This window comes from Chlamydotis macqueenii, chromosome 3 (assembly GCF_036417535.1).
Source record: "Chlamydotis macqueenii isolate bChlMac1 chromosome 3, bChlMac1.mat, whole genome shotgun sequence".
Taxonomy (NCBI): Eukaryota; Metazoa; Chordata; class Aves; order Otidiformes; family Otididae; genus Chlamydotis; species Chlamydotis macqueenii.
In genome coordinates this window covers 111,098,089-111,120,367 of record NC_141558.1, presented here as the reverse complement: position 1 = coordinate 111,120,367, position 22,279 = coordinate 111,098,089, and the positions used below count along the sequence as shown (strand labels likewise).

Below are 22,279 nucleotides of genomic sequence, written 5' to 3'. Positions count from 1 at the left end.
GTAAGCAATTTAGGAAATTGAGCACAATGTGGCATATTTTTCAGTAAAACAGTCTCTAAATATTGCCGTTATCAAGTTAGCTTTATAAATGTGTTATAAATGGAAGTAATTACTTCTATCAGGTTTCTATTGTGATATAGAATACAAAGAAATAAAAAGATCATATTTCCAAAATGATTAAAGAAATACTGTCCAAGGCAATAGCCTATATAATTAGTGAAAAGGTAGAACACTCTTAAGCTTCCTAGTGATAGTGGATTCAAAAACCCCACAACATACAAAAGGTCTTTAAAGACAAATCATATAACTTATCACCATAAATTAGATCTTCATGATCATACAGGAGCTAATAAAATTTGTCAGGTGTGTGGAAAAAAAAAAAAAAAGACAGTACTTATAAAAAGTCTTGAAAATACCCTCCCCTCAATCCCAATCCAGAATACAAATAAAAATCAGTCTCAAACTCATGAATATGCATCTTCCAGTAGCTTATCTGATTCACTCTGTTATGAATTGGTTATTCTCAGAATGTCTATGCAAATGAAAGTAACTTGTGTTAAAAATAGGGTAGAGAAAGATGTCAAACTAAATAGCAAACAACAAAAAGTGTAAGATAGCTCCAGTCTATTTCATAGTAATTTATCTGTTTGTTTGGATGGCAAGTGACCCATGCTTACAGTTTTAAAAGCACACAAAAGTTCTTTAGGAAAATGGTACTGTGTGTATACTTAGGCATACAGCACGCATGCTGCTTTTCCAATAAATCAGCCATAAAAGGACAAAAAAATTTAAGAAAATTAACACTGTATTAAGATAAAGCCAGTGCTAGATCAATGACTACCGTGACCAAGGTCTACTGCAGACCAGAATGGGACTCACGGGGGATTGTGAAGCTTCAGAGAAAAGTCAAATAAATAAATAAATAAACAAACCCTGAATGATCAAAAGATTAACTTAAAAATAAGAAACTCAAGCAAATGGCTACATACGTAATCTGATTTCACCAGCATACTTACGAAGGATGACGTGGGTGATAACGAATGCAAATATAAAGACTGTCAGAAAGGACAGAGATAAAATAAACATATAAAAAAATCTGTAGTTTCTTTTCCCCACACAGTTGCCTACCCAGGGACAGTGGTGATCAAACCGTTCTGAAATGAGAGGCAGAAGAAAAAAAAATGGAAAACAATTAATAAAATGGTATTTATCTGAAAAAAAGCTCTCCGAATACTATATTAACACTCATGACTTATCTGGCATTTGCAAATTAGCCACAGAGAAATTCTTATTTAGAAAGGAAAAAACAGAAAAGAAAAAAAAAAGGAGTATTTTAATGAAAACTTACAGCTTTTAAAGAAATCAAAGCATGGCTGAGGTGAGCTCCTGTTAAACTAACAGCATTATTGTGAGAAATTGTGCAGTCAAACCAATAAGTATGTATTTATCCACTGTCGTGTGGAGCAGTACCAACTCAATTGTATTTCATTTCTTCAAAATAAGATGTGTTTTTTTCTTCTAGTGATTCTACTCAAAACTGATGTTTTGATGTTGTTTTATTTGTATCTGTCTGATCACACCTCTGACTTATGTCTACTATCATCTCACCCATCCATTATGGCACATGAAATATTTACACTCTCCCACTTCCTTTTATTGCTTCGCTCAAAATATTCTCCATTCCAGACAAACTATTTTCCACTTAGAGTTGACACTGCCATACAAAACCATTAAAAACTACGAAACCATTCACATAAACCATTTTTCAAGTGTTAAAATTCAAATAGTCTTGCAAAATTTGGTTATACTTCTTTTGGCTTAGGGTTTTTGTGGTTTTTTTTGTTTGTTTAGTTTTGTTTGGTTTTTTTTGTTTGGGTTTTTAAATTTTTTTTTTAATAATCTATTCAATCTTGCAGGAATTGTCTGTAAACCACATGGTACAAAAATTGGTCGATGTCATCTGAATGCTCTGTTACCCTTTGCACTATAGGCTCCCTCTTCTTTTTACCAAACCAAACTCGTTCCCCTTATTTCCTGTTATAATGAGAGATTAACTCGTTCCTGAGACAGGAAAAGGCCAAGGTGAGTCAGAAATGAGCAGCCCCAACACGGAGGGAGATGCCGCAGTGCTGGGAAGTGGCAGAGGGAACAGCTGGCTCTGCTTCTCCCCAGGCAGCCTAGAGCCCCCCTCCTTGTCCCATTATGCCAGGTAATGGAAATGAAGCGATTGTCAGGAAACAAACTGTCATTTCCCAACTTTTTTTTTTTTGAGAGATTACACTGACAGAATGACAGAATTTTTTTTAATCAAGTCCAAGATCATAACATAAGACAGATGCTCTCATGGTGACTCTCTCTCACTCTCTGATCCTTGTCCAAATCCTGTTTTGTTTTCTGTGACTTTTATGCCTGCACTGACGTCCGATATGAAACTATTTGCAATTCCACAGGAAAGGCAAGCTATAAATTTGAATTCTTTAAGCAAGCCCTATGTTAAAAAGGCACATCTGTCCAAGCACATCAGTTTATTTTAGCTATAGCTTTATATTAAAGACCTATATTAGAGGTTTTCCTTGAAGGATGTATTTAGTATTATCTTCATTTAAATTACAAAAAAAAAAAAAAAGTCAAAACAACATGCACAACAGATTTCTGAGTTCACTAGACTTTCAGGGTTTTTTAAAATGGTTTTGCGTGACAGCTGTTTGGACCACATGTTTCTGCCATAAATCTGTTTCAAATTCTAACGGGGCTATTCAAGGTGAAGTTACTGAACTTTCTTAGGACAAGGCTCCATAAATACTTTGATTTAATGAGAACTGCTAAGAATACCAAGAACTAAGCACTCTGGTATCTAAAAGAGTAGGCAGCACTACCTTTATTCAGTGCAATACAGTTGATTCCCCAAATAAATTGACATTGCATTTGAACAGTGCTTATTTTTATATTTGTGCTTCTGAATGAGTCCTTATGTTCTGATAAACACTTTACTTCATTTAATGGGTACCTAATACAATGTATGAGCAAATAATAACAAGAGTTATAGAGTCTTTTAAAGAGCATAATCATAGTATACTTTTGTAGCCTACTGTGTCAGAAAAAAAAAATCATGACATGCCTTAGGAAGATGAATTCTATATATACACATTCATTCTCTTCTATACCAACAAAGTAAGAATCAACAAATTTTATTGACATAAAGCTCAGTTTCTAGCCGTGAAATAATATTTAGATATTTGCAGACATCTATTTGATAGATTCAGATAAACACAAACATAAAACCATACAGATACACACAGACCCCTATCTATAAACAGAAATACACACACATATATATTCCTTACTAAAGACTGAGTTGACATTTTTAATCCGCTTGTCACTCCTCTCCAATTCCTGTCTTCAAACTTCCTTGGTAAACTGAAAGGCTCTGCTTTTCCAGTAAATACCTTACCAATCACTGCAAAGCTAAGTAACTACCCAAGACATCTGTAAAGCAGAAACAGCCAGAAAAGGCTGGGTATGAAAAACACTGCTATGGTGTTAAATCTGCATAAACTCTAATGAAAAAGGAAAAGCATCAAAGGGTTTACGTGAGCGTTACGAATGAATAAACTGGGCCTCATTTTCCTCAGTTATAAAACAGAAAGGGATGTGACATTTATGCTGTATGCCACAAACCAGCATATTAAAATGCAAGGGATTATTCTACTCAGCAGAGCACAAGCGTGTAAAGGCAAGTTAGTGATAATAGCCTGACAGCTTGTGAACTGCTCTGCTCAGCTGTTAATGCAAGAGAAAACAGCCAACCCTGGCAAAACAAACAGACATGTATGAAGCAGAAACTTCTAATGCTGTTGAGAAATATAAACTCTTCCAACTCCAGAGCTGCTCTTTCTTACTTACAAAAAGACATGGCTTAATAAGTATTAATGAAGAAATAACACAATATTGTAAGGTTCACCTCTGGCACTCAAGCCGTCTGCAAACTGAATAACCAATGATTTGGAAAAGGAAGCTCTGCCTGACATCTCTGCTTGGCTTGGACAATGTTGGCAGCAAAATTAAGATTTACCTTCATTGAGAAACCAAAAACTACTGATGCTGAGAAAAACTGGGAATTCCAATCCTTGTAAACTTAAAATGCTGAGCAAATAAAAACGCAACTCATTTTTATGAAGAATAACAGACTGTTTAGAGGTGATGACTGCAGTTCTGGTTTATATTTATAGGGTATAGTTAACGTGCTGCTGTATTCAATCCTACATTTGTGACAGTGTATGATCAGTCTCACCTCTGTGCCTGGCAAGATCATGGATCCTCCTGGAAACTATGCTAAGGAAAATAACGAGGTGATTGCTGAGAGCCAACATGGCTTCACTAAGGGCAGATTGTGCCCGATTAATTTGGTGGCCTTCTACAGCACTGGTGGCCAAAGGACAAACAACTGACATCATCTACCTGGACTTGTGCAAGGCATTTGACACTGTCCCGCACGACATCCTTCTCTCTAAACTGGAGAGACATGGATTTGACAGATGGACCACTCGGTGGATAAGGAACTGGCTGGATGGCTGCACTCAAAGATTTGCCATCAACGGCTCAGTGTTCAAGTGGAGATCAGTGACAAGTGGCACTCTTCAGGGGTTGATATTGAGACCAGCTTTGTTTAACATGACATGGACAGTGGGATAGAGTGCACCCTCAGCAAGTTCACCAACGACACCAAGCTGTGTGGTGCAGTCAACACGCTGGAGGGAGGGATGCCATCCAGAGGGACCTTGACAGGCTGGAGAGGTGGGCTCGTGCAAACATCATGAGGTTCAATAAGGCCAAGTGCAAGGTCCTGCGCGTGGGTTGGGGCAATCCCAAGCACAAATACAGGCTGGGCAAAGAATGGATCAAGAGCATCCCTGAGGAGAAGGACTTGGGAGTGCTGGTGGACAAGAAGCTCAACATGAGCCAGCAATGTGCACTTGCAGCCCAGAAAGCCAACCACATCCTGGGCTGCATCAAGAGGAGTGTGGCCAGCAGGTCGAGGGAGGTGATTCTGTTCCTCTGCTCTGGTGAGACCACACCTGGAGTACTGTGTCCAGCTCTAGAGCCCCCAGCATAAAGAAGATGTGGACCTGTTGAAGAGAGTCCAGAGGAGGGCCATGAAGATGATCAGAGGGCTGGAACACCTCTCCCATGACAACAGGCTGAGAGAGCTGGGGCTCTCAGTTCTATAAAATTTGGTGAAGGGAAGACCTTATAAGGAGACTCTAGGACCTTTAGGCCTTCCAGTACCTAAAGGGGGCCTACAGGAAAGATGAGGAGAAACTTTTTAGCAGGGCCTGTTGTGACAGAACAAGGGGTAATTGTTTTAAACTATAAGGAGATAGATTTATACTAGATAGAAAGAAGACTTTTTTTTTACAACGAGGATAGTGGAACACTGGAACAGGTTGCCCAGAGAGGTGGTGGATGCTCCATCCCTGGAAACATTCAAGGCCAGGTTGGACGGGGCTCTGAGCAGCCTGATCTGGTTGGAGATGTCCCTGCTCCTTGCAGAGGGGTTGGACTAGATGGCCTTTAAAGGTCCCCAAACTATTCTATAATTCTATTCTATGACAAAGTTAATGTAAAAATATTTGAGGTAAATTAAGAAAATAAAAATATTTGTAATCAAACTCTTGTTAATAAAAAGAGTATCAGAATCTTAATGAAGGAGGAAGAAAGTTGCAAGAGCTGAAAAGTTTGTCTATGGAAGCATCCCATGGATAGAAATGTTGTGATAGATCATGTTCCTGCACTAAATTTTAAGCAAAATAAGCAAGGTGTTTGCCTTCAGGATGTGGTATGATGTTCCAGCCCTACGCACCTAACTGAGAACTACTGCTAGAACAGATGGGCCAGCTTCTCTCCTAGCAGTCCCATGAACAATCTCTTACCCGTGTGTTTATGGCTCTCCGTCCTTACGCCAAGCCTGGTGTCCATTTCACCCTGGGGGGAGCTGGCTGACAGCGCCAGATGAACTTAAAATTATGGTTAATTTTTTGTTGCCTAGCTCCCCAGACCAGCTCATCACAGCATCAGACAAACACCAAAGCTGGCCCAAGGGAAGCAGTGAGAACCCGCTGCCAGAGAAGGGATGAAATGACTCTTTCAGGAGCAGTTAAGTGTTAATTCAGCTTAGCTGTAACACCAGCCTTACTACAGGTTAACGCTTATGAGGACTGCAGGAGAAATTCAGTTTTGACTAATTTTTCAGGGTCTGAGAACAAAAGCTGAAGCCAACAAAAAAGACTGAGAAAATGTCTGAACAGATTATAAGGTGAAGCATCAATGAAAAGAGGAGATAGGTAAATGGATAAGATAACTGAGCCAATCAAAAAGCTTGGTAGCAGTGAAAGAGATGGACACATGCTGCCTTTCCTGCCACTTCATCCTGCTTCCTTCTTTCATTGTCTGAGCTGCTGATGAGTCAGGGCAGTTCCCGGAACTGACAGGAAAGGAAAAATGGAATTATTTTGTTCACTGCTTCGTGAGAAAAACTGACTTACCAATGGCTGTGTGTTACTAAGGGCTATGTAGACAGGCAGAAAGGAGAGAATCACACAGGTTGGGGGAAAAAAAAAAGAAAAAGCTGCCAGCATGACTCAGAGATCTCGTTAACACTCACCTAATAACATATGCTAACCTGATGGCAGAAGAACATACAAGTTTCATCATACTTTAGACACATCTCTCAGTTTTTACCTTTCCTGAAACATTTACATTTGAAAACTTGCCTAACAAACATTAACTGCTGGATATATCAGATGAAAACAAAACTGAGAACATTTCCTATTTTAATTAAGCAATGGTTTTACAGATGGAGAGTGTTTCCTTCAGAAGCTACACCAAAGCATGTTCCTTGCTGCTCAGAACTGATGAGTCAAATCTCTACTTTTCCACAGCACAGCAAGCAGACTCTTTAAATTCTTAAATGTCCAGCTTCCATTTTTCCATCACTAAACTCCAGGAAACCACATACAAAATAACCCCAATGCTTTCCTCTCTCTTTTCAAACACCTATTAAAAGCTTGATAATGGACAAGGAACAAAAAAGCATGTTTTATATGGAACATTTGTAGGCTAGTTTGGCCCTTCAGCTTGCAGCTTTTCTCATCTGTTCACATTGTGATCTCAGAAACATTTATTATTATTATTATTATTATTATTGTTATTTAACTGCTTCCTTTTCCCTTTGCTTGATTGGGTCACTGCATGCCAACACACATTTTCTAAAGCTTAATGTGAAGGCAGGTCTCAAAAAGACAAAAAGTCTACAGATGCAAAAATATCTAGGTCATGTTACTAGCAGATTCCAATGAGCACAAGTTAGAATTCACTTGCTAATTCTTCCCTCCCATTCAAGTAAAGCCTTGTAGGGCAAAAAGGCATTAACGGAATTTTACTGTCTTTATTTAACACATGCAAACATGTATTCCAGGACTGGGAAAAGGCAACAGCCTGCTATTCAAATCTTGCGTCAGTAAAAAAAAAAAAAATAAAAATCACATTACAAACAACTCAACTGGGCCAGCATTAATTTTGAGTAATGCTGGCCCATTTTTTTGATAGTAGCAGTACAACATAGGACTACAAGATCCATTGTCCTGGATGCACAACGGACAATTATGTAGAGATACGAACACATCTGCACTTATTTGTAATGATGACAATTACAGCTTTTTGTAAGACTATGATGTCATGACATGACCACATCTATTCAGACTTTTTGACTTGGTATTTTGTGTGACAGATGGTACCTTCAGAATTTGTTTGCTTTTGAAATACTTAGGAAAACAAATGAGATTTTAAAAATCCATATAAGGAATATTTTCTATTACAAAAAAAGTATTTATCTTCTTCTAAGATACAGCAGTTCAATCCCAACAGCCTGCTGAGGGTCATGTACTCATGCACAAAAGCCAACAGGACCATGGAACTAAATCCTTTTCAATCAGTTCAGAAAGTCTGATAATTTCACATAATTAACAAAAAGTCTTGTATCTGACATTTATAACATATTCATAAAAACTATCCTTAGGTCAGATGTTTAGTTCCACTGATCTAAGTCATCACTCCTAAGAAAATTGTTTATTTAACCACATTTAAAAAAAAAAACCACTGATGGGACTTGCCATCACCTGGCAATAGCAAACATATGGACCAATTTAACTCACACAACATCCACCTGTGTGACTGTCATTCCCCTGACAATGACTGTTACTTTTGTAGAATGAAATCAGAGTAGACATTTATAAAAAAAATTGGTGAATAACAAAAGAGCGATGGCAAGTTACATTTATATGCACGCTGATGTTATTTTAGAACATCTGTTACAGACAATGCACAATGGATCCTTTAAATCACTAAGCTTCAGTAATTTTGTACCCTGATCCCAAATCAAAACACCCCAAGAAAACCCAGAATGAGCCTTCTAGTCTCAAGTTTAGACTCAGGAAACACTCACTCACCAAAGGTTTACTCCAGATTACATTCTGGACACTGCACTGATCTCTACAAGGTGATGCAAACTGAAACAGCAGTGTAGCACTGGGAAGGATGGGCCTCTATTAATGAAATAAATTAATAATGTGCACGGATATTTGCAACAAAAAGTCAATCAGAAACACAAACACAAGGGCCACTCAACAAATATTTCACTCCCACAATTGTCTAGATACTGTCCAGGACAGCTAAGCTATTTGGGTGGGTTCCATTTATTTATTTATTTATTTATTTTAAGAAAATCAGTTGCAACTTTAATAATGGTAGGCTAATATTATTCATAAAAAATAAAATAAACATGTTTAATTTTGTTAATAAAAACAGCAATTGATTTATTAGGAAAACATCCAGTCATTGCCGTAGGACAGCTCATAGTAATTAAACTACATTGTCACATAGCTTACTTCACTGCTACCTCCAATAATAAATATTGACTAATTAACAACAAATTCATTTGCAAGTATATTAATGTGACATTTTCAATGGCAGCAGCAGTTTAGAATCACTTTGATAGGTATGAAGAGTGCACAGTGAAAGGCCTCACTGCTTAACAATCTCTCCTTACGTCCCCGCTCTTGTCAATACAACACCGTCACACACTGGGAACCAAACAAGTGCCCGGCGCACACCCAACCGAGGAGGAAGAGAGTTAAAAACCCTAACTTGTTCCTAGAGGAAGTGTCCAGGTGACCAAAACTAAAAGACAATGCCTACAATTGCCTGGGAGAAGTGCTTTCCACAAGCAATGATTTAACCAGAAAGGGGTGTCTATTGTCTTCTAATATAGCATGTTTTCTGTCAAAAATTTCTGTCAAAATCTTGACACTTGGTCTTATGTTTAGGATCTATAGAAAAAAAACAATCAGACTTACAAGTGAGAGAAATCCTGTCTCCTACAGAAAACAGAAACATTGACAGAAAACGCCAGTGCGGTATGTGCACCTTCAGCACTACTGGCATCCTGGTTCCCCATCTCAAAGAGTTTATATTGGGTACAAAGGTGGCCAACTAGGATCCATCAAGAGCTATTGAAAAGCAAGGGATAAGCCCCCAGGGTGAGAATATTCAGCCAGAAGCATTCCCATGTGCTCGCCCTCTTCTCCCATTCTTCCCCAGGGATCCACTCTGGCCATGGCAGAAAACGGGCTGCTGCATGAACCGAAACTTTGGATATACTGGTATGCCATTGTCATGTTCATTGGTGATATCTGAAAAATCAAACTAATTTCTTAGTAATCCTAATGAAAACATTTCAAAGTTAAGTTGTGACATCCAATTTCAAAAAAACGAGCTTTCAGTCTCAGTGGAAAAAAAAATGTGTTGAAAGAAACCTATGGGTAGAACTCAAATTAGTTTGCTTTTTTTTTTAAAAGCTATTTCTTCATATTGTTATCTACATATACTACGTAGCAATTTATAAAAAAATTAATGATGAAATTAAAATTAGAAACAAGATCAAGTAACAGATATGCTTACTAGACAACTAGAAAGTTAGGATTAATTCAAAAGGGGGAAAATCCTCGAATTTTTTTATGTACTTAAATATTTGAAACACTGCTAAGGATTCCTTAGAGAATGAAAAGCATCCATAGAAAACACAGAATGAAAGAACCTCTATTTCACATTCATTCACATTTGCCCTGTATCATAAAACACTTTTAGGTAAAAGTAGCACAGTGGTTTTTTTCTGAGCAGTGAGTGCTGGTTTGAAGACAGACTCCATTCCCGTATCACATAGTCTCTGCAGTTAATTTGTAACTGTGCAGCAAAAGCTTCACAAACTATGTGGTAAAAAGCAACGCACAGCTATACTGGTAGCGAGCTGCAATTTTAAGTTACTTAAATATCCTTATACATGTGAAGTAGGAATATTTTTGCATTGGTTTAGTTACATCAGTAAGGAACTAGCAAATCAATAGGGGCTCAAGAATACTCATTGCTATTATAAGATTTATTAATAAATTAAAACTAAATGAAAGCATAACCATGTAGACAATTCTAACTTAATAGTGGAGGTAAACTGCGTAACACATTCTGATTAAGCGTACACTCTTAGACTGTTAGTTTTCCACAAGTACATGAGCAATCTGATTTTCTTGACACCTATTTTTAATAGAAAATTAGTTGCAAGTACTTGTACATTTCACTTTTTGCATTCAATACATCTGAATATTTAGATGACAAATACCTGTACCCAATCAGGAAACAAAAGTACTATGCAATGTACCCTAAAAAAGTCACAGTCTACTCGAGTTCCTGTTATAAACACTGAGGAGAAAAATCACAGCAAATTCATTCCAATAAATGGATGGAATTATTTTAAAACAAATAATTTCAAGTTAAAAAGTGTGCAAGAGGAAATTACAATGATCACACCTATTTTATGAGCAGGAAAGACTAATCTTCTCGGATATGATTATCACTTAAATAAGTCATTTGCTCAAATTATTTTGTGATATACATCCATAACAATTTCCATCTGCTGCTTCATCACAAACATAATCAAAAGATAAAAATTGTTTAAGTTGTTTCCCCAATCACTAATTGTATGTTTCACAGAGTAGGTTTTCCAAATTGAGTAATAAAGGGACACGACCAGATTACAGAATAACCTATAGAAAAATTCTTCATATCAGTTTATTAAAAAACCTGAAATATTATTTTAAAATAAGCTTCAGGATGCGTGTGTGGGAGTTACTCTTATTTATGCACTCTCTTGGTAAAGAGAACAGCCTTTAACTTTTATTTACTGCACTGGTCAACAACTGCATTTTCACATTATCAGGTTTCCTGAACAATACCACAACATCGTAATGTAATGTCCAGATTACTCATTTGAAATGATATTTTTCTGAAAATGTGTCAAGTACAATTCATAAATATCCCTACTAGCCAACTTCAATAGTTTTTACAACACTTATAAAATTCAAACACATCAGAAAATCTTATTTACTGAATGAACCATCTATAGATAGCTATCGATTGTATAAAGCCAAAAGGCTAAAGTTTTCAGTCTGATCTAAGTGTACTCTCTACATGAATATCACCTAAACACGAAACTGTAATTCTTCCAGTGACTGCTTTATATCTAAAAATATCAGTGCTGAATGCTGCAATTACATTTCTCAGCTGGAGACATCTTTCTACATTATTCTCTTGAATGCTTAAGATCCAGGCTCGACAGCGTGCTAATCAGCTGCACTAAACTCTAAATGTGATCTAATTAACTAGAAAACTACTCAGATTTGATTGGTGGGGTTTTTTTTTGTTTGCTTTTAAATCCAAGCGTATCTTCGTCACCTTCTCTGCCCTCCAAAGAAAACAGCCACGAAAAAAGATAGGATATTCCAAGGAAAAAATAAACCTTATCACTACAAAATATACTTAGACCCTGACAACATCTACTTACTCTCAAAACAGCATGCTTGCCCATTAATTTCTCATGGATTCTGACTTTAAAATTTCTAGTCTTAAAACTGTTCAAAGGTAAGAACCACCTATAGTGTATATTCTGGTCACAGTGCAAGCCCTAACTGTTTGAACCGTGCTTTACAGTTAGTCTGAGAAGCAAACTGGAGAAGCAGCTCCTTGCTCTCCATTTAGTCTGGTGAAGGAAACAATTCTGAGACTCCCGTAAAGCCTGGTTCTCTGCACTGGAAAGTTCATCACACATATTATGCAGCCCTATTCAAATCGAGTGTGTTCTTTGTCTTGTGGACAAGAAGGCCCTAGGTTAGGAAAGGTGTATCCATCAGAAGATATTTTTTCCTTCCTAGATTAGCAACATCAATCTGTTAGGCCAAATCTCCTCGTCTGTCTTCTCTAAAATTCTTAACATTTACCAGAGATTGTAGGAAAGAAGGATGAACACAGCAAGTGACCTCATGAGTAATCTTGACACTAACTGTGATTCTTTTCTCTCTCATACCAAAAGTATTCATAGCAATATCTAAGCTACTAAATTGAACATGTGCTATATCATTTTTTTACTCACCTACGCAGTTATCACAAAGGCTGCAATGTGAGGCACGAGGTGGGCGGAAAATCTTGCAAGTAAAACAGTATTTTAGTTTCACTGTCTGTCCATTGATGATCACTTCTTTTGTTCTGGGAGGGGGGCGGTATCCTCCTGAACTGGAGCCATTTGCAATATCTAAACAGGGAAATAAAACACATTAAATTTTCACGTGAGCTATGGTGCATGCACAGAACCATCCTTGATAGACATATATAGCAAGTTTCAAATTTATATTAACACACTCAAAATAAACAACTTTCCCCTCTCCTTATTCTTGTAAAATAATATGTAGCAAAAAGATAGTTAATTACAAGCAGCATCCCTAACCAATCAATTTGTATTAAAGAAACCATCCAAACCCAGTTTCAAAAGGCTGACAGCTACCTTGATCCCAAAACTTTTACATTTTCATACCCCCTAACAGTTCATAGAGAATACATTGAAGACAACTATGACTGTTGGTGCAGGATGGTAAAACTTGGACAAGTTATCTTTAGCATTTTCCTGAACTTTTTAGCATTCCTGTAATAACAAAAAGTCCCTCTACAAGTGCGGCAACAGTGACTCTGCCATTAGAGCTTGGCGTATGGTAGAAACAAGATCAATCATCACTTTGAGATCTCTTAAATGCTGTGATACAGTGGGGCACATCCACATATTTCACAGCTCTTGCTGTTTCAGAGTTCGAAAGTCTAACTCCCAGTGTTACTTCTATACATCTTGAAGTTCATTTGTTCCATAAAAATAGTTTCCAACTATCTCATCTGGTACAAGTGGTGGGGTTCGGGGTTTTGTTTGTTTGCTTGCTTTTGCTTATTTTAGCAAATCAGCAATCAGCATTCCTTTTTCCAGCAACTAAAGGACTGGTTAGGAAAAATCATTAAAGTTCAATTTTGTCCTTAAAATGCACCAAAGCTGAGCTATACTCTGAAAGTTGAACATGTAAAAGTGGTACCTTTTTCTCAGTTTATCTGTTCTTGCGTAATCACAATCAAATCAAACCACAGAAGTGAAAAAGCCGAAATTATTACTCTTCAACAGGCAGAACAGCAAGAACAACAGGGAAGTAAAACAAATTATTTTCCAGCACATGAATGAAACTACATTTCAAAGTCACAGTCACCTGCACAACTGTGTTTTAAGTTGTCCCGCTCACTTTCATGTTGAACAAGCGTAGGGCCGGATGACAGGCTACTAAAAGCTCCATGAGTTGTATTTGAGCTTGAATTGTTAGAAATATCACTCACATTACAATTTCTACCAGGTCTGCAGACATATTTACGCAGCCTACAAACTGCACATTTTTCCAAGGGGGCTACTAGAAAGCCTTCGACCCAACAAGGCATTCAAATTAGCGACAGCATAGCTGTGCTAGCAAAAGTGCACTTATACAATATGCTAGCTTTGGCAGCTAATCCAGCTTGAGAAGTTCTCACTGGCAACGTGCTCGCCCACTCCATAATTATGCATCCATAAAAGTGTTTGTGGGACACCACTGTAAACCTGACCGTTGAAACAACTGGACTTCAGAAGACGCTCTTGGAGAACAGGGTGGAAGGAGATTCTCATTGATGAGAATGATGGAATCGGGGTGTGAAGCTCGTAAGCATCCCTTATGAGAATGAAGCAGTGAATACTGAAGAAACAGCAGCTTAGAAGCAGCCTAGTAGGCCCTGATGAGGCACAGACATTTGCTGTGCTAGACCTAAAACGAGCCCTGCAATGTTCCTGGGATGCTGGGCCAGGTCCTATGATCCGCACATGGAAGCGGTGATTACTGCCTGGCTCCCATAACCGTCAATAATACTGATTTTGACCTCAAGGCCAACACTACTTGGCACTGGTTTTGATTAAAAAAGTACTGCATTACAATGCCAGTATATTTATATGCTGAAGCATAACTAGACAATAAAAATTGTTTCATGTGCAATATGGATATTTTCTGAAGTTTCCTATTTCTGGTTTGTTTCGTTGGGTTTTTTAACAGTTATGTTATTTAAGAGAAACACATTAATTAAAGGATTGTGATTTTAAAGCACTTCATCAAATACAAGAATTTGATGAGGTCAACAGAAATAATTTACTTTCTTCAGGTTATAGTAAAAAAATATGTTTTTCTTTGCTTGTATAACAGTTTGTTTGTCCTCATGACACAACCGTTTAAGTTAAATAATTTTTATTTTTGCATCCTAATTCAGAACAACACTGAAAAGATGTTCTTTTGAGGGCATAGCACAACTGTGCTTATACTATTTAAAGGTTTACAGAGACATGGATGAATCCTAAATCCATAAAACAGGGAAGATTTTCTTATGATTCAGAGATTACATTAAAAAAGCTTCCATATTTACAGTGAAAGCTTCTGTAGAGCAAGTTATCACAGGCTGCATAAAATGCTGAAATAAATAACCCGCAGTACTAGTGCAGATCTACGTAAGACAATAATTTTCAGGGGAGAAAAACACCACAGTCAGTTTTTGGTATTAAAAAACCCCTATAGCTGATTTTAATTACTATGACTGAGAAAGAGAAATATATTTTAATACACTGTACTTTCGGTGACATAATCACAGCAGGTTTGTCACAGTCTTAGTCCTTCTGTAAGTCCATGAGCCTTACAAAACAGTGTTATGCTAATTTCTGACCATAGTCTGGTCAAGACAGACAAATTGTGAACAAAAACGTAGGTCATCAGCCCTAATTAGCTTTTTATCCAATAAAGCATTTAACACGTGCATGCATAACATGTTCATTAGTAAACCAATGATTTCCACTTGATAGTCATACTCAAATTTAGGTGCATAATTGTCAAAAATACTAATGAAGCCTGAATTTTATACAGGTGTAGCTTAATATACTGCTGGATTGAATTTCCTAAAATAACACTAATATTTGAGATTTTCTTCTTCTACAAAATCTTATTACTCCTGAATATGTAGATAATCATTGAAAGAAAATTACTTAAACCAGTCAAGGTGAATTGTTTAGAAGCAAAACACTCCTTTATTTCTAAAGAAATGCACACATTGACTAAAACCAATCTTTCCCCACCTTTCAAGAAGTTAAAAAGTGTGCTGTATCTATTTTATTTTAAAATGGGCTCTGGCAGAATCTCAAAAGCAACTTCCCTCTTCTCTGGTGAAGAAGGGAGACTACTGGTCAGCCCATTATACTTACAATACTGGTTTTTATAAGAGGATTTCCTTCCAAACCTTTGCAGGGAAGTTCAAGTTCACGGGGACAGCAAATCCCAGCTCTCTGAGGAAAATTAATCTCAAAACCCAAGGGTGAATGCTGATGCAAATTAAATGAATGAAAACAGCCTTGCTGACTTTCAGTGGAGTAAGGATTTTATGCACTATCCTAAATTGCATAACCAAACTTGCAAGTCCCATTTTTTCTGTTTATTAACAATTTTTTTTTTCTGGAAACAAGCAACAGGGCAAGGTGAAACGTGCTTGGATTTAATCCGATTTATCTAACCTAAATGTGCTAAAAGTGCCCTGGTCTGACAGTGATTTTTCAGACTGTAATTAGCCTTCAACTGGACTGCTCATACTTGGGTTCTAACACAGTTCAGTCTTCTAATATATGCGGTCCCTTGAAGGCACAATAAGATTAAGCTTTATAGAATCACCTTCCCCAAATAAACCTCTGTTTTAACACTAGTTTTACATTTTTCTCTTCCAATCCATTACTGATGTAGCAATGCAAGTTATTTTAAAAAAAAAGTAAATTTTTCCCACTAATGGGACTGCCTTCCATCCTCTCTGTTCTGACACATTTTATATCTTCTCCAGCAGCATTAAATATTCATGCACTAGATGGGGCTCCAGCATTTTTATTACCCTATTACAAAACCCCCAAACACACAAGCCATATCCTTGCAGGCCCAAGGTATCTGAACAAGCAGCCCTGAGGAGAAGGTCTTGAGGGTACTTGGTAGACAAGAAGCTCAACATGTGCTATCAATGTGTGCTTGCAGCCCAGAAGGCCAACCACATCCTGGGCTGCATCAAGAGGAGCGTGGCCAGCAGGTCGAGGGAGGTGATTCTCCCCCTCTACTCTGCCCTGGTAAGACTCCACCTGCAGTACTGCGTCCAGTTCTGGAGCCCCCAGAGCAAGGAGGACATGGACCTGTTGGAGAGGGTCCAGAGGAGGCCATGAAGATGATCAGAGGGCTGGAGCACCTCTCCTATGAGGACAGGCTGAGAGAGTTGGGGCTGTTCAGCCTGGGGAAGAGAAGGCTCCAGGGAGACCTTATAGCGGCCTTCCAGTACCTCAAGGGCATCTACAATAAAGCTGGAGAGGGACTTTTCACAAGGGCATGTAGTGACAGGACAAGGGGCAATGGCCTTAAACTGGAAGAGGGTAGATTTAGATCAGACATAAGGAAGAAATTCTTTACTGTGAGGGTGGTGAGGCACTGGAACAGGTTGCCCAGAGAGGCGGTGGGTGCCCCATCCCTGGGAGTGTTCAAGGTCAGGTTGAATAGGGCTTTGAGCAATCTGGTCTAGTGAAAGGTGTCCCTGTCCAGGGCAGGGGGATTGGAACTAGATGACCTTTAAGGTCCCTTCCCAGTGAAACCATTTTCTGATTCTATGATTTAATGGAGATACAGCACAGTCTAGCAACCTTCTAATGTGACAAACTCCACCTAGATCTCTCAAATTACCATGCTGAAAACAAATGGGAGGTGTTGTTCAGATGAGACATACGGACTGGAGTTTTGTATACATATCACCAGGATTCTTCCGCTCAATCAAGCACTTGCTTTTTTGGTCAATTTTCCTAAGATCCTAGGACAAATGCTCTCTATAAGATTTCTCCATGTTGTCTCTACACAAACTTAACAATCATATCATACAAGGCTTGCCTTTAGCTTTAAAGGGACACAATTTCAACCTTCAAACAATATAATCAGAAAAGTCAGTAACCTGAAGTAGTTGGAATGTTTCCTGCTAAGAAAAACAGATAGTGCAATTAAAAAAAAAATTACGTATGACCTATAGCATTTGGAGTAAAAAACCAACCAACCAACAAACAAACAAACAAAAAAACCCTGCAAAAATGCAAACCTCCTGTAAGAAATGTCTTCCTCTGTGTTTAACCACTTAAATCTAAGCCACATGCTTAACAACAGTGGGCCACAAGAGGAAAGAGTAATTTATTTTTTTTAGGGAAAATAACTTAATCAAATAACATCATCTTGTTTCCAGACAGTAATCTCGGGAACAAGCAATACTCAGAACCTGGCTTAGACTGAAACCAACAACTGCTATGTTCTTCACATAATTCTTCATCTGATAGCCAGCAAGAGATACCAACCAAATATTGATCCTGACCTTAGATAAAAGACTTACTATCTCAATCTCAGAAAAACTATGTATTATTTTCTTAAGAGCAGAAAGTCATAGTTTAGCCTCGATCGGGACCAGATTATGCAGTCTCTCTCTCACTTCCCTCACCCTCCGAGAGAATAGGGAGAGATAATATTAGAAAAAGGCTCGAGGTTTGAGATAAGGACAGGGAAAAATCCTTAAAGTTACCGTTACAGGCAAAACAGACTCGACTTCGGGAAAATTATTCATTTATTACTAAAACTAAAGTACGATAATGAGACAGAGAACAAGATAACCTCCCACCACCCCTCCCTCTTCCTGGGCCTAACAGTATCTCTACCACCTTGTCCCCCTGAGTGGCACAGGGGGGAACAGGGAATGGAGGTTATGGTCAGTCCATCACATGTTGTTTCATGCTGCTGCTTCCTCCTTGGGGGAAGAACTCCTCACAATTCCTCCCCTGCTTCAGCATGGGGTCCCAACACACAGGCCACAGTCCTTCGTGAAACTGCTCCAGTATGGGTCATCTCTTCCATTGGGTGCAGCCCCTCCAGACGGCTGCCCCAGCAGGCCCTCCATGGGCCACAGCCTCCTTCAGGCATCCGATGTGAGGTCCTCCATGGGCTGCAGGTGGACCTCTGCTCCTCCGTGGGCCTCCATGGACTGCAACGGACAGCCTGCTCCACGATAGTCATCATCACAGGCTGCAGGGGAGGAGCTGCATTACTCCTCCCCCTCCTTCTTCACTGACCTTGGTGTCTGCAGCCGTTCCTCTCACAAGAAAATTCTTCACAACAGGCTGGCAGACGCCTCTCAGGTCTCTTTACATCTCCTCTCCACTTCTTGCAGCCGGGCCGGGCCGAGTCAGGCCCAGACGGCCCCCTGGCGGGAGGCCAGAGGGTGAGGCCTGCAAGGCCCACAAAGCTCGTGCCTCTCTGTCCCCGTTCAGCTTCTTCACATCTCTTCTTGTTTTTTTTCTGTTTTCTCTTTCTTAAATACGTTATCGCAGAGGCGTTATCATAGAACATTCTGCTACCAATTGGCTCGGCCCTGGCCCGCAGCGGGTCCGCCCTAGGCCCGTCCGAGTCCACTAAACAAAGGGGAGCGACTTCTAGCAGTTTCCTGCAGGAGCTACCATCATAGCCCTCCCCTCACTAAATAAAACCAGAACACAGAATTACATCATCCTCTTAAAGTCTAAAAATTCATGTGAAAGGTATTCTCGCTCCCAGAACAAAATGTGATCTTTAGTGACTTGCTGAGAGAAAGAAACAGAGAGTACAGGCTTTCTGAAAGACCTACCTGATGCACAAAGTAATTTCACTACATTTATTTTAAGAATGTCATTTAAAGCATGCAGTATCAGGTATGACTATTAGCCTATCAAGCTAGTATTCCACCTTTGGAGAGAAAGTAAAACATAGCCACGTTATACCCACAAGCAGTATGTCTTTGTTCAGGCTATTGTCAATTCTACGAAATGCCTATGCTGTGGCACAGGTTTAATTTTATAAGGCTCTAAGGAAATCAAATTGTGCATTTCAAAACAAATGAAAGACAGGCAAGGAACTGTGGAGAAGTCTCAAATGTAGTCTTACAGATCATGTTTTCTAGACTTCTTTGTTTTGCTGCCTTCCTCTTGAGTTTCCACACATGGTGTCAAAAATTGGACAGTGATCTGTGCCCTCACCATCACTAGGTATTACAGAATGTCACTTCTCCCAGTTTGTGCAATGACTCTTCTAATGCATCCCAAAAAGAATTTCCACTTTTTGTCATATGACGATGCTGACTCAGTCTGTTCGCAGATAACACTAAAGTCCCCTTTTACTGTACCATTCACTATAGCCCCCTTGTTGTCAGTATTTGATTTCCATTTGTCATCATGCATTTTTTATTTGTTCCCCAAATTTGCCAAGTGCTTGCAAATTCCCCCAGCTCAGCATCAATTTCATAGTTAAGCACATTCCCTTTTTCTTGAGCACACAGTCTCTGCAAGATCCTGCTTGATCACTTACTGTTCCTACTCGATCACTTACCATTTACCACTAGAGTATCTTTACAGGAAGTTGCTCATTGACTTTGTAGTAATTTAATCTAGAACTGATTTCCAAAATTTATATAGAAAGAATCCTATGCAGGACAGTATCAAGAGCTGTACTACAGTCAAAATTTAGCACATTTGCTGCTTCTTTTCTATGAAGATGGTTACTCTTTCAATGAAGAACATCAGTTTGGTTACACTTAATTTGCTCTTGAACTTTGTTGCTTGTTTTGAGTCTTAAACGGCCATGAATGCCATCCCCTGCCAGGCCCAATTCTTGCAATTTGATCATTTAGCAGTTTGCTCCATGTCTTTCCAGACAGAGAATAGTTTCTAGTGATAGAGTAGAATATTAGACAGACATAGATACAGTGTAGGAGACTGTCAGATTTTTCCTTTTTCTTTTAACTACTACTACCCGCACTTCCTATCAACTGGCAAGAAGTGTGCTGTTCTCTTCTGAGATCAAAGCAGAGTGTTGAATCCTTCAGCTTGCCCTCTGTTATTTCTCATTTCCCAATTACACAGCATGCTTTCAGCTTCTCTTTCTTCCTCTGACCTCCAACAGAACCCGTCCTGTTGCCTTCTGCTGTTCCTTGCTGGTTGTTACCAACTTTATTCCCTTTTTGCCTTTCCGACGCCTTCCATACACGCTTGTGCCACCTCTTTACACTCACCCGTTACCACTTCTGATACAAGTGTCTTTTTGATTGCAATCTTCATAAAACCACAAATACAGACAGAATGACCTCTTACTACACTTCACAACCTTCCTCTGTATGAGGATAGCTTGATGATGTGCATTTAATATAATATTTTTAAATTACAGAGGCCCCTTTTCCTTTGTGGATATCCTTAACTTTTTTGCAATTCCTTTCACTTTTTGTTTTCCTATGAACACAGATGGTGGCTGGGCTACTACCACCTCACCAAATCCTCAAGAAACAACTGATTTCCATTCCTGTACCCTGGTGGTGTAAAGAGCAGCACCACTGCTCTCCACCTTCACCTGGAAAAAAGGTGACAGACTAGGTGGAAACATTGCACGCTGTCAGCATGACCACTTTGTTTCCAAAAAGTCACTTGAATGAATGGAGTACTGGCAGTTTCTTTAGAAGGTCTTATTTTGAGAAGTGTTGTCCTTAATCAGTTCATCCTAATCTATGCTTTGTGATGTACAAAAATAAAGTTTAATAAGCTTTAAAAGAACTTCAAAATAGCATTCTTAAATCAGAGTAGCTATTGGGACATAACCGTTTCTCACTGCATCTGTAATGTCTGTGAGGCTGCTTCCCAAAGAGACAGGTAGGGCAGAGAAAGTCTCAAGTATCTAAGAAGGACTTGAATAAAGTAAAGCCACAGGCTGGACACATTAACATGTTACGTGCACAAATTTTAGAAAATAAACAATTTGGTAAAGGCATTATTTTTGGGTGATTTGTCTGAAGAATCTCTTGCCTAGAAATATATTACTATTAACCTTGCATCCCATCGTTAGTAGGTGCTTCAAGTTCAAAGGCACAGTTCCAAGGCAATCAAACCAGAATGATAGTTGTGGAGCAAGTAGAAGATTAATTTTGAAATGCATGGGCCATCCAGCTTTTTCTGCTACACAGATGTCACTCCACTAGGACATATCTTTCTTTGGGCACATTAAAAAATATATTTTAAGACTACAAAGAGGTTTCTTTCCATTTCCATTGTTGATTCCAGAATTACAGTTTTAGGGCAGAAGGATTTTTTTTATAGCTACCTAGCTTGTTTCTCTCCACTAGACTTGCCATAAACCCTCATGTTTGGGAACTTGAGTCCCAAAGTCCACGTTTGCTGGCAATATAGTTGCTCACTTCAAGACCTCACTAGCCCTTTTTGGAAGACTACTGGTTTTGCTACCGCTGAAGAAAGGACAGTGGTTTTGATCAGTTCATCACTCTGAACCTGTGAAGCAAGTCTTGTGCTACAATTTAAAAAAAAAACTTGTAAACGCAAGTTCTGAAACAGTCACACACGGAAACATTTTGACTCTCCTAATCAACTTTTTAATACACTCTTTGTCTTTTTTCAGTATCCAATTGATATTTTTCATTTTGTATTTAGCCCAAATTCTATATCTGTCAGACTCTTTCTTTAAGGAAAAAAATATTATTGTCAGCTGCTTATTTAAAATAATTTATTTCTGACATAGGTCAATGTTTCTTCGAACACAAGGTAAATAAGCAATTCCTTGAACAGGAACCTGTGTCTGTATTTTGGACTAAAGCTGGTACCTTATTCTAGGTAAAGGATTCATTGAAAGAAATGAAAGGAGGAAAAGGTGCTGAATGAATGCTCAATTAT

At 38.6% G+C, this 22,279-nt stretch overlaps 1 protein-coding gene across 4 annotated transcripts in view; it reads right to left on the bottom strand.

The window, feature by feature from the left end:
- ZDHHC14 (zDHHC palmitoyltransferase 14) overlaps positions 1-22,279 on the bottom strand; it is a 113,597-nt gene that overhangs the window by 23,971 nt on the left and 67,347 nt on the right. For all 4 annotated transcript variants that reach the window (XM_086745875.1, XM_086745877.1, XM_086745876.1 and 1 more), the window contains exons 3-4: positions 12,533-12,691; positions 1,017-1,154 (exon numbers count right to left, since the gene is read on the bottom strand). In XM_086745875.1, coding sequence (XP_086602001.1) covers positions 1,017-1,154; positions 12,533-12,691 — 297 coding nt within the window. The remainder of the gene's footprint in view (positions 1-1,016; positions 1,155-12,532; positions 12,692-22,279) is intronic.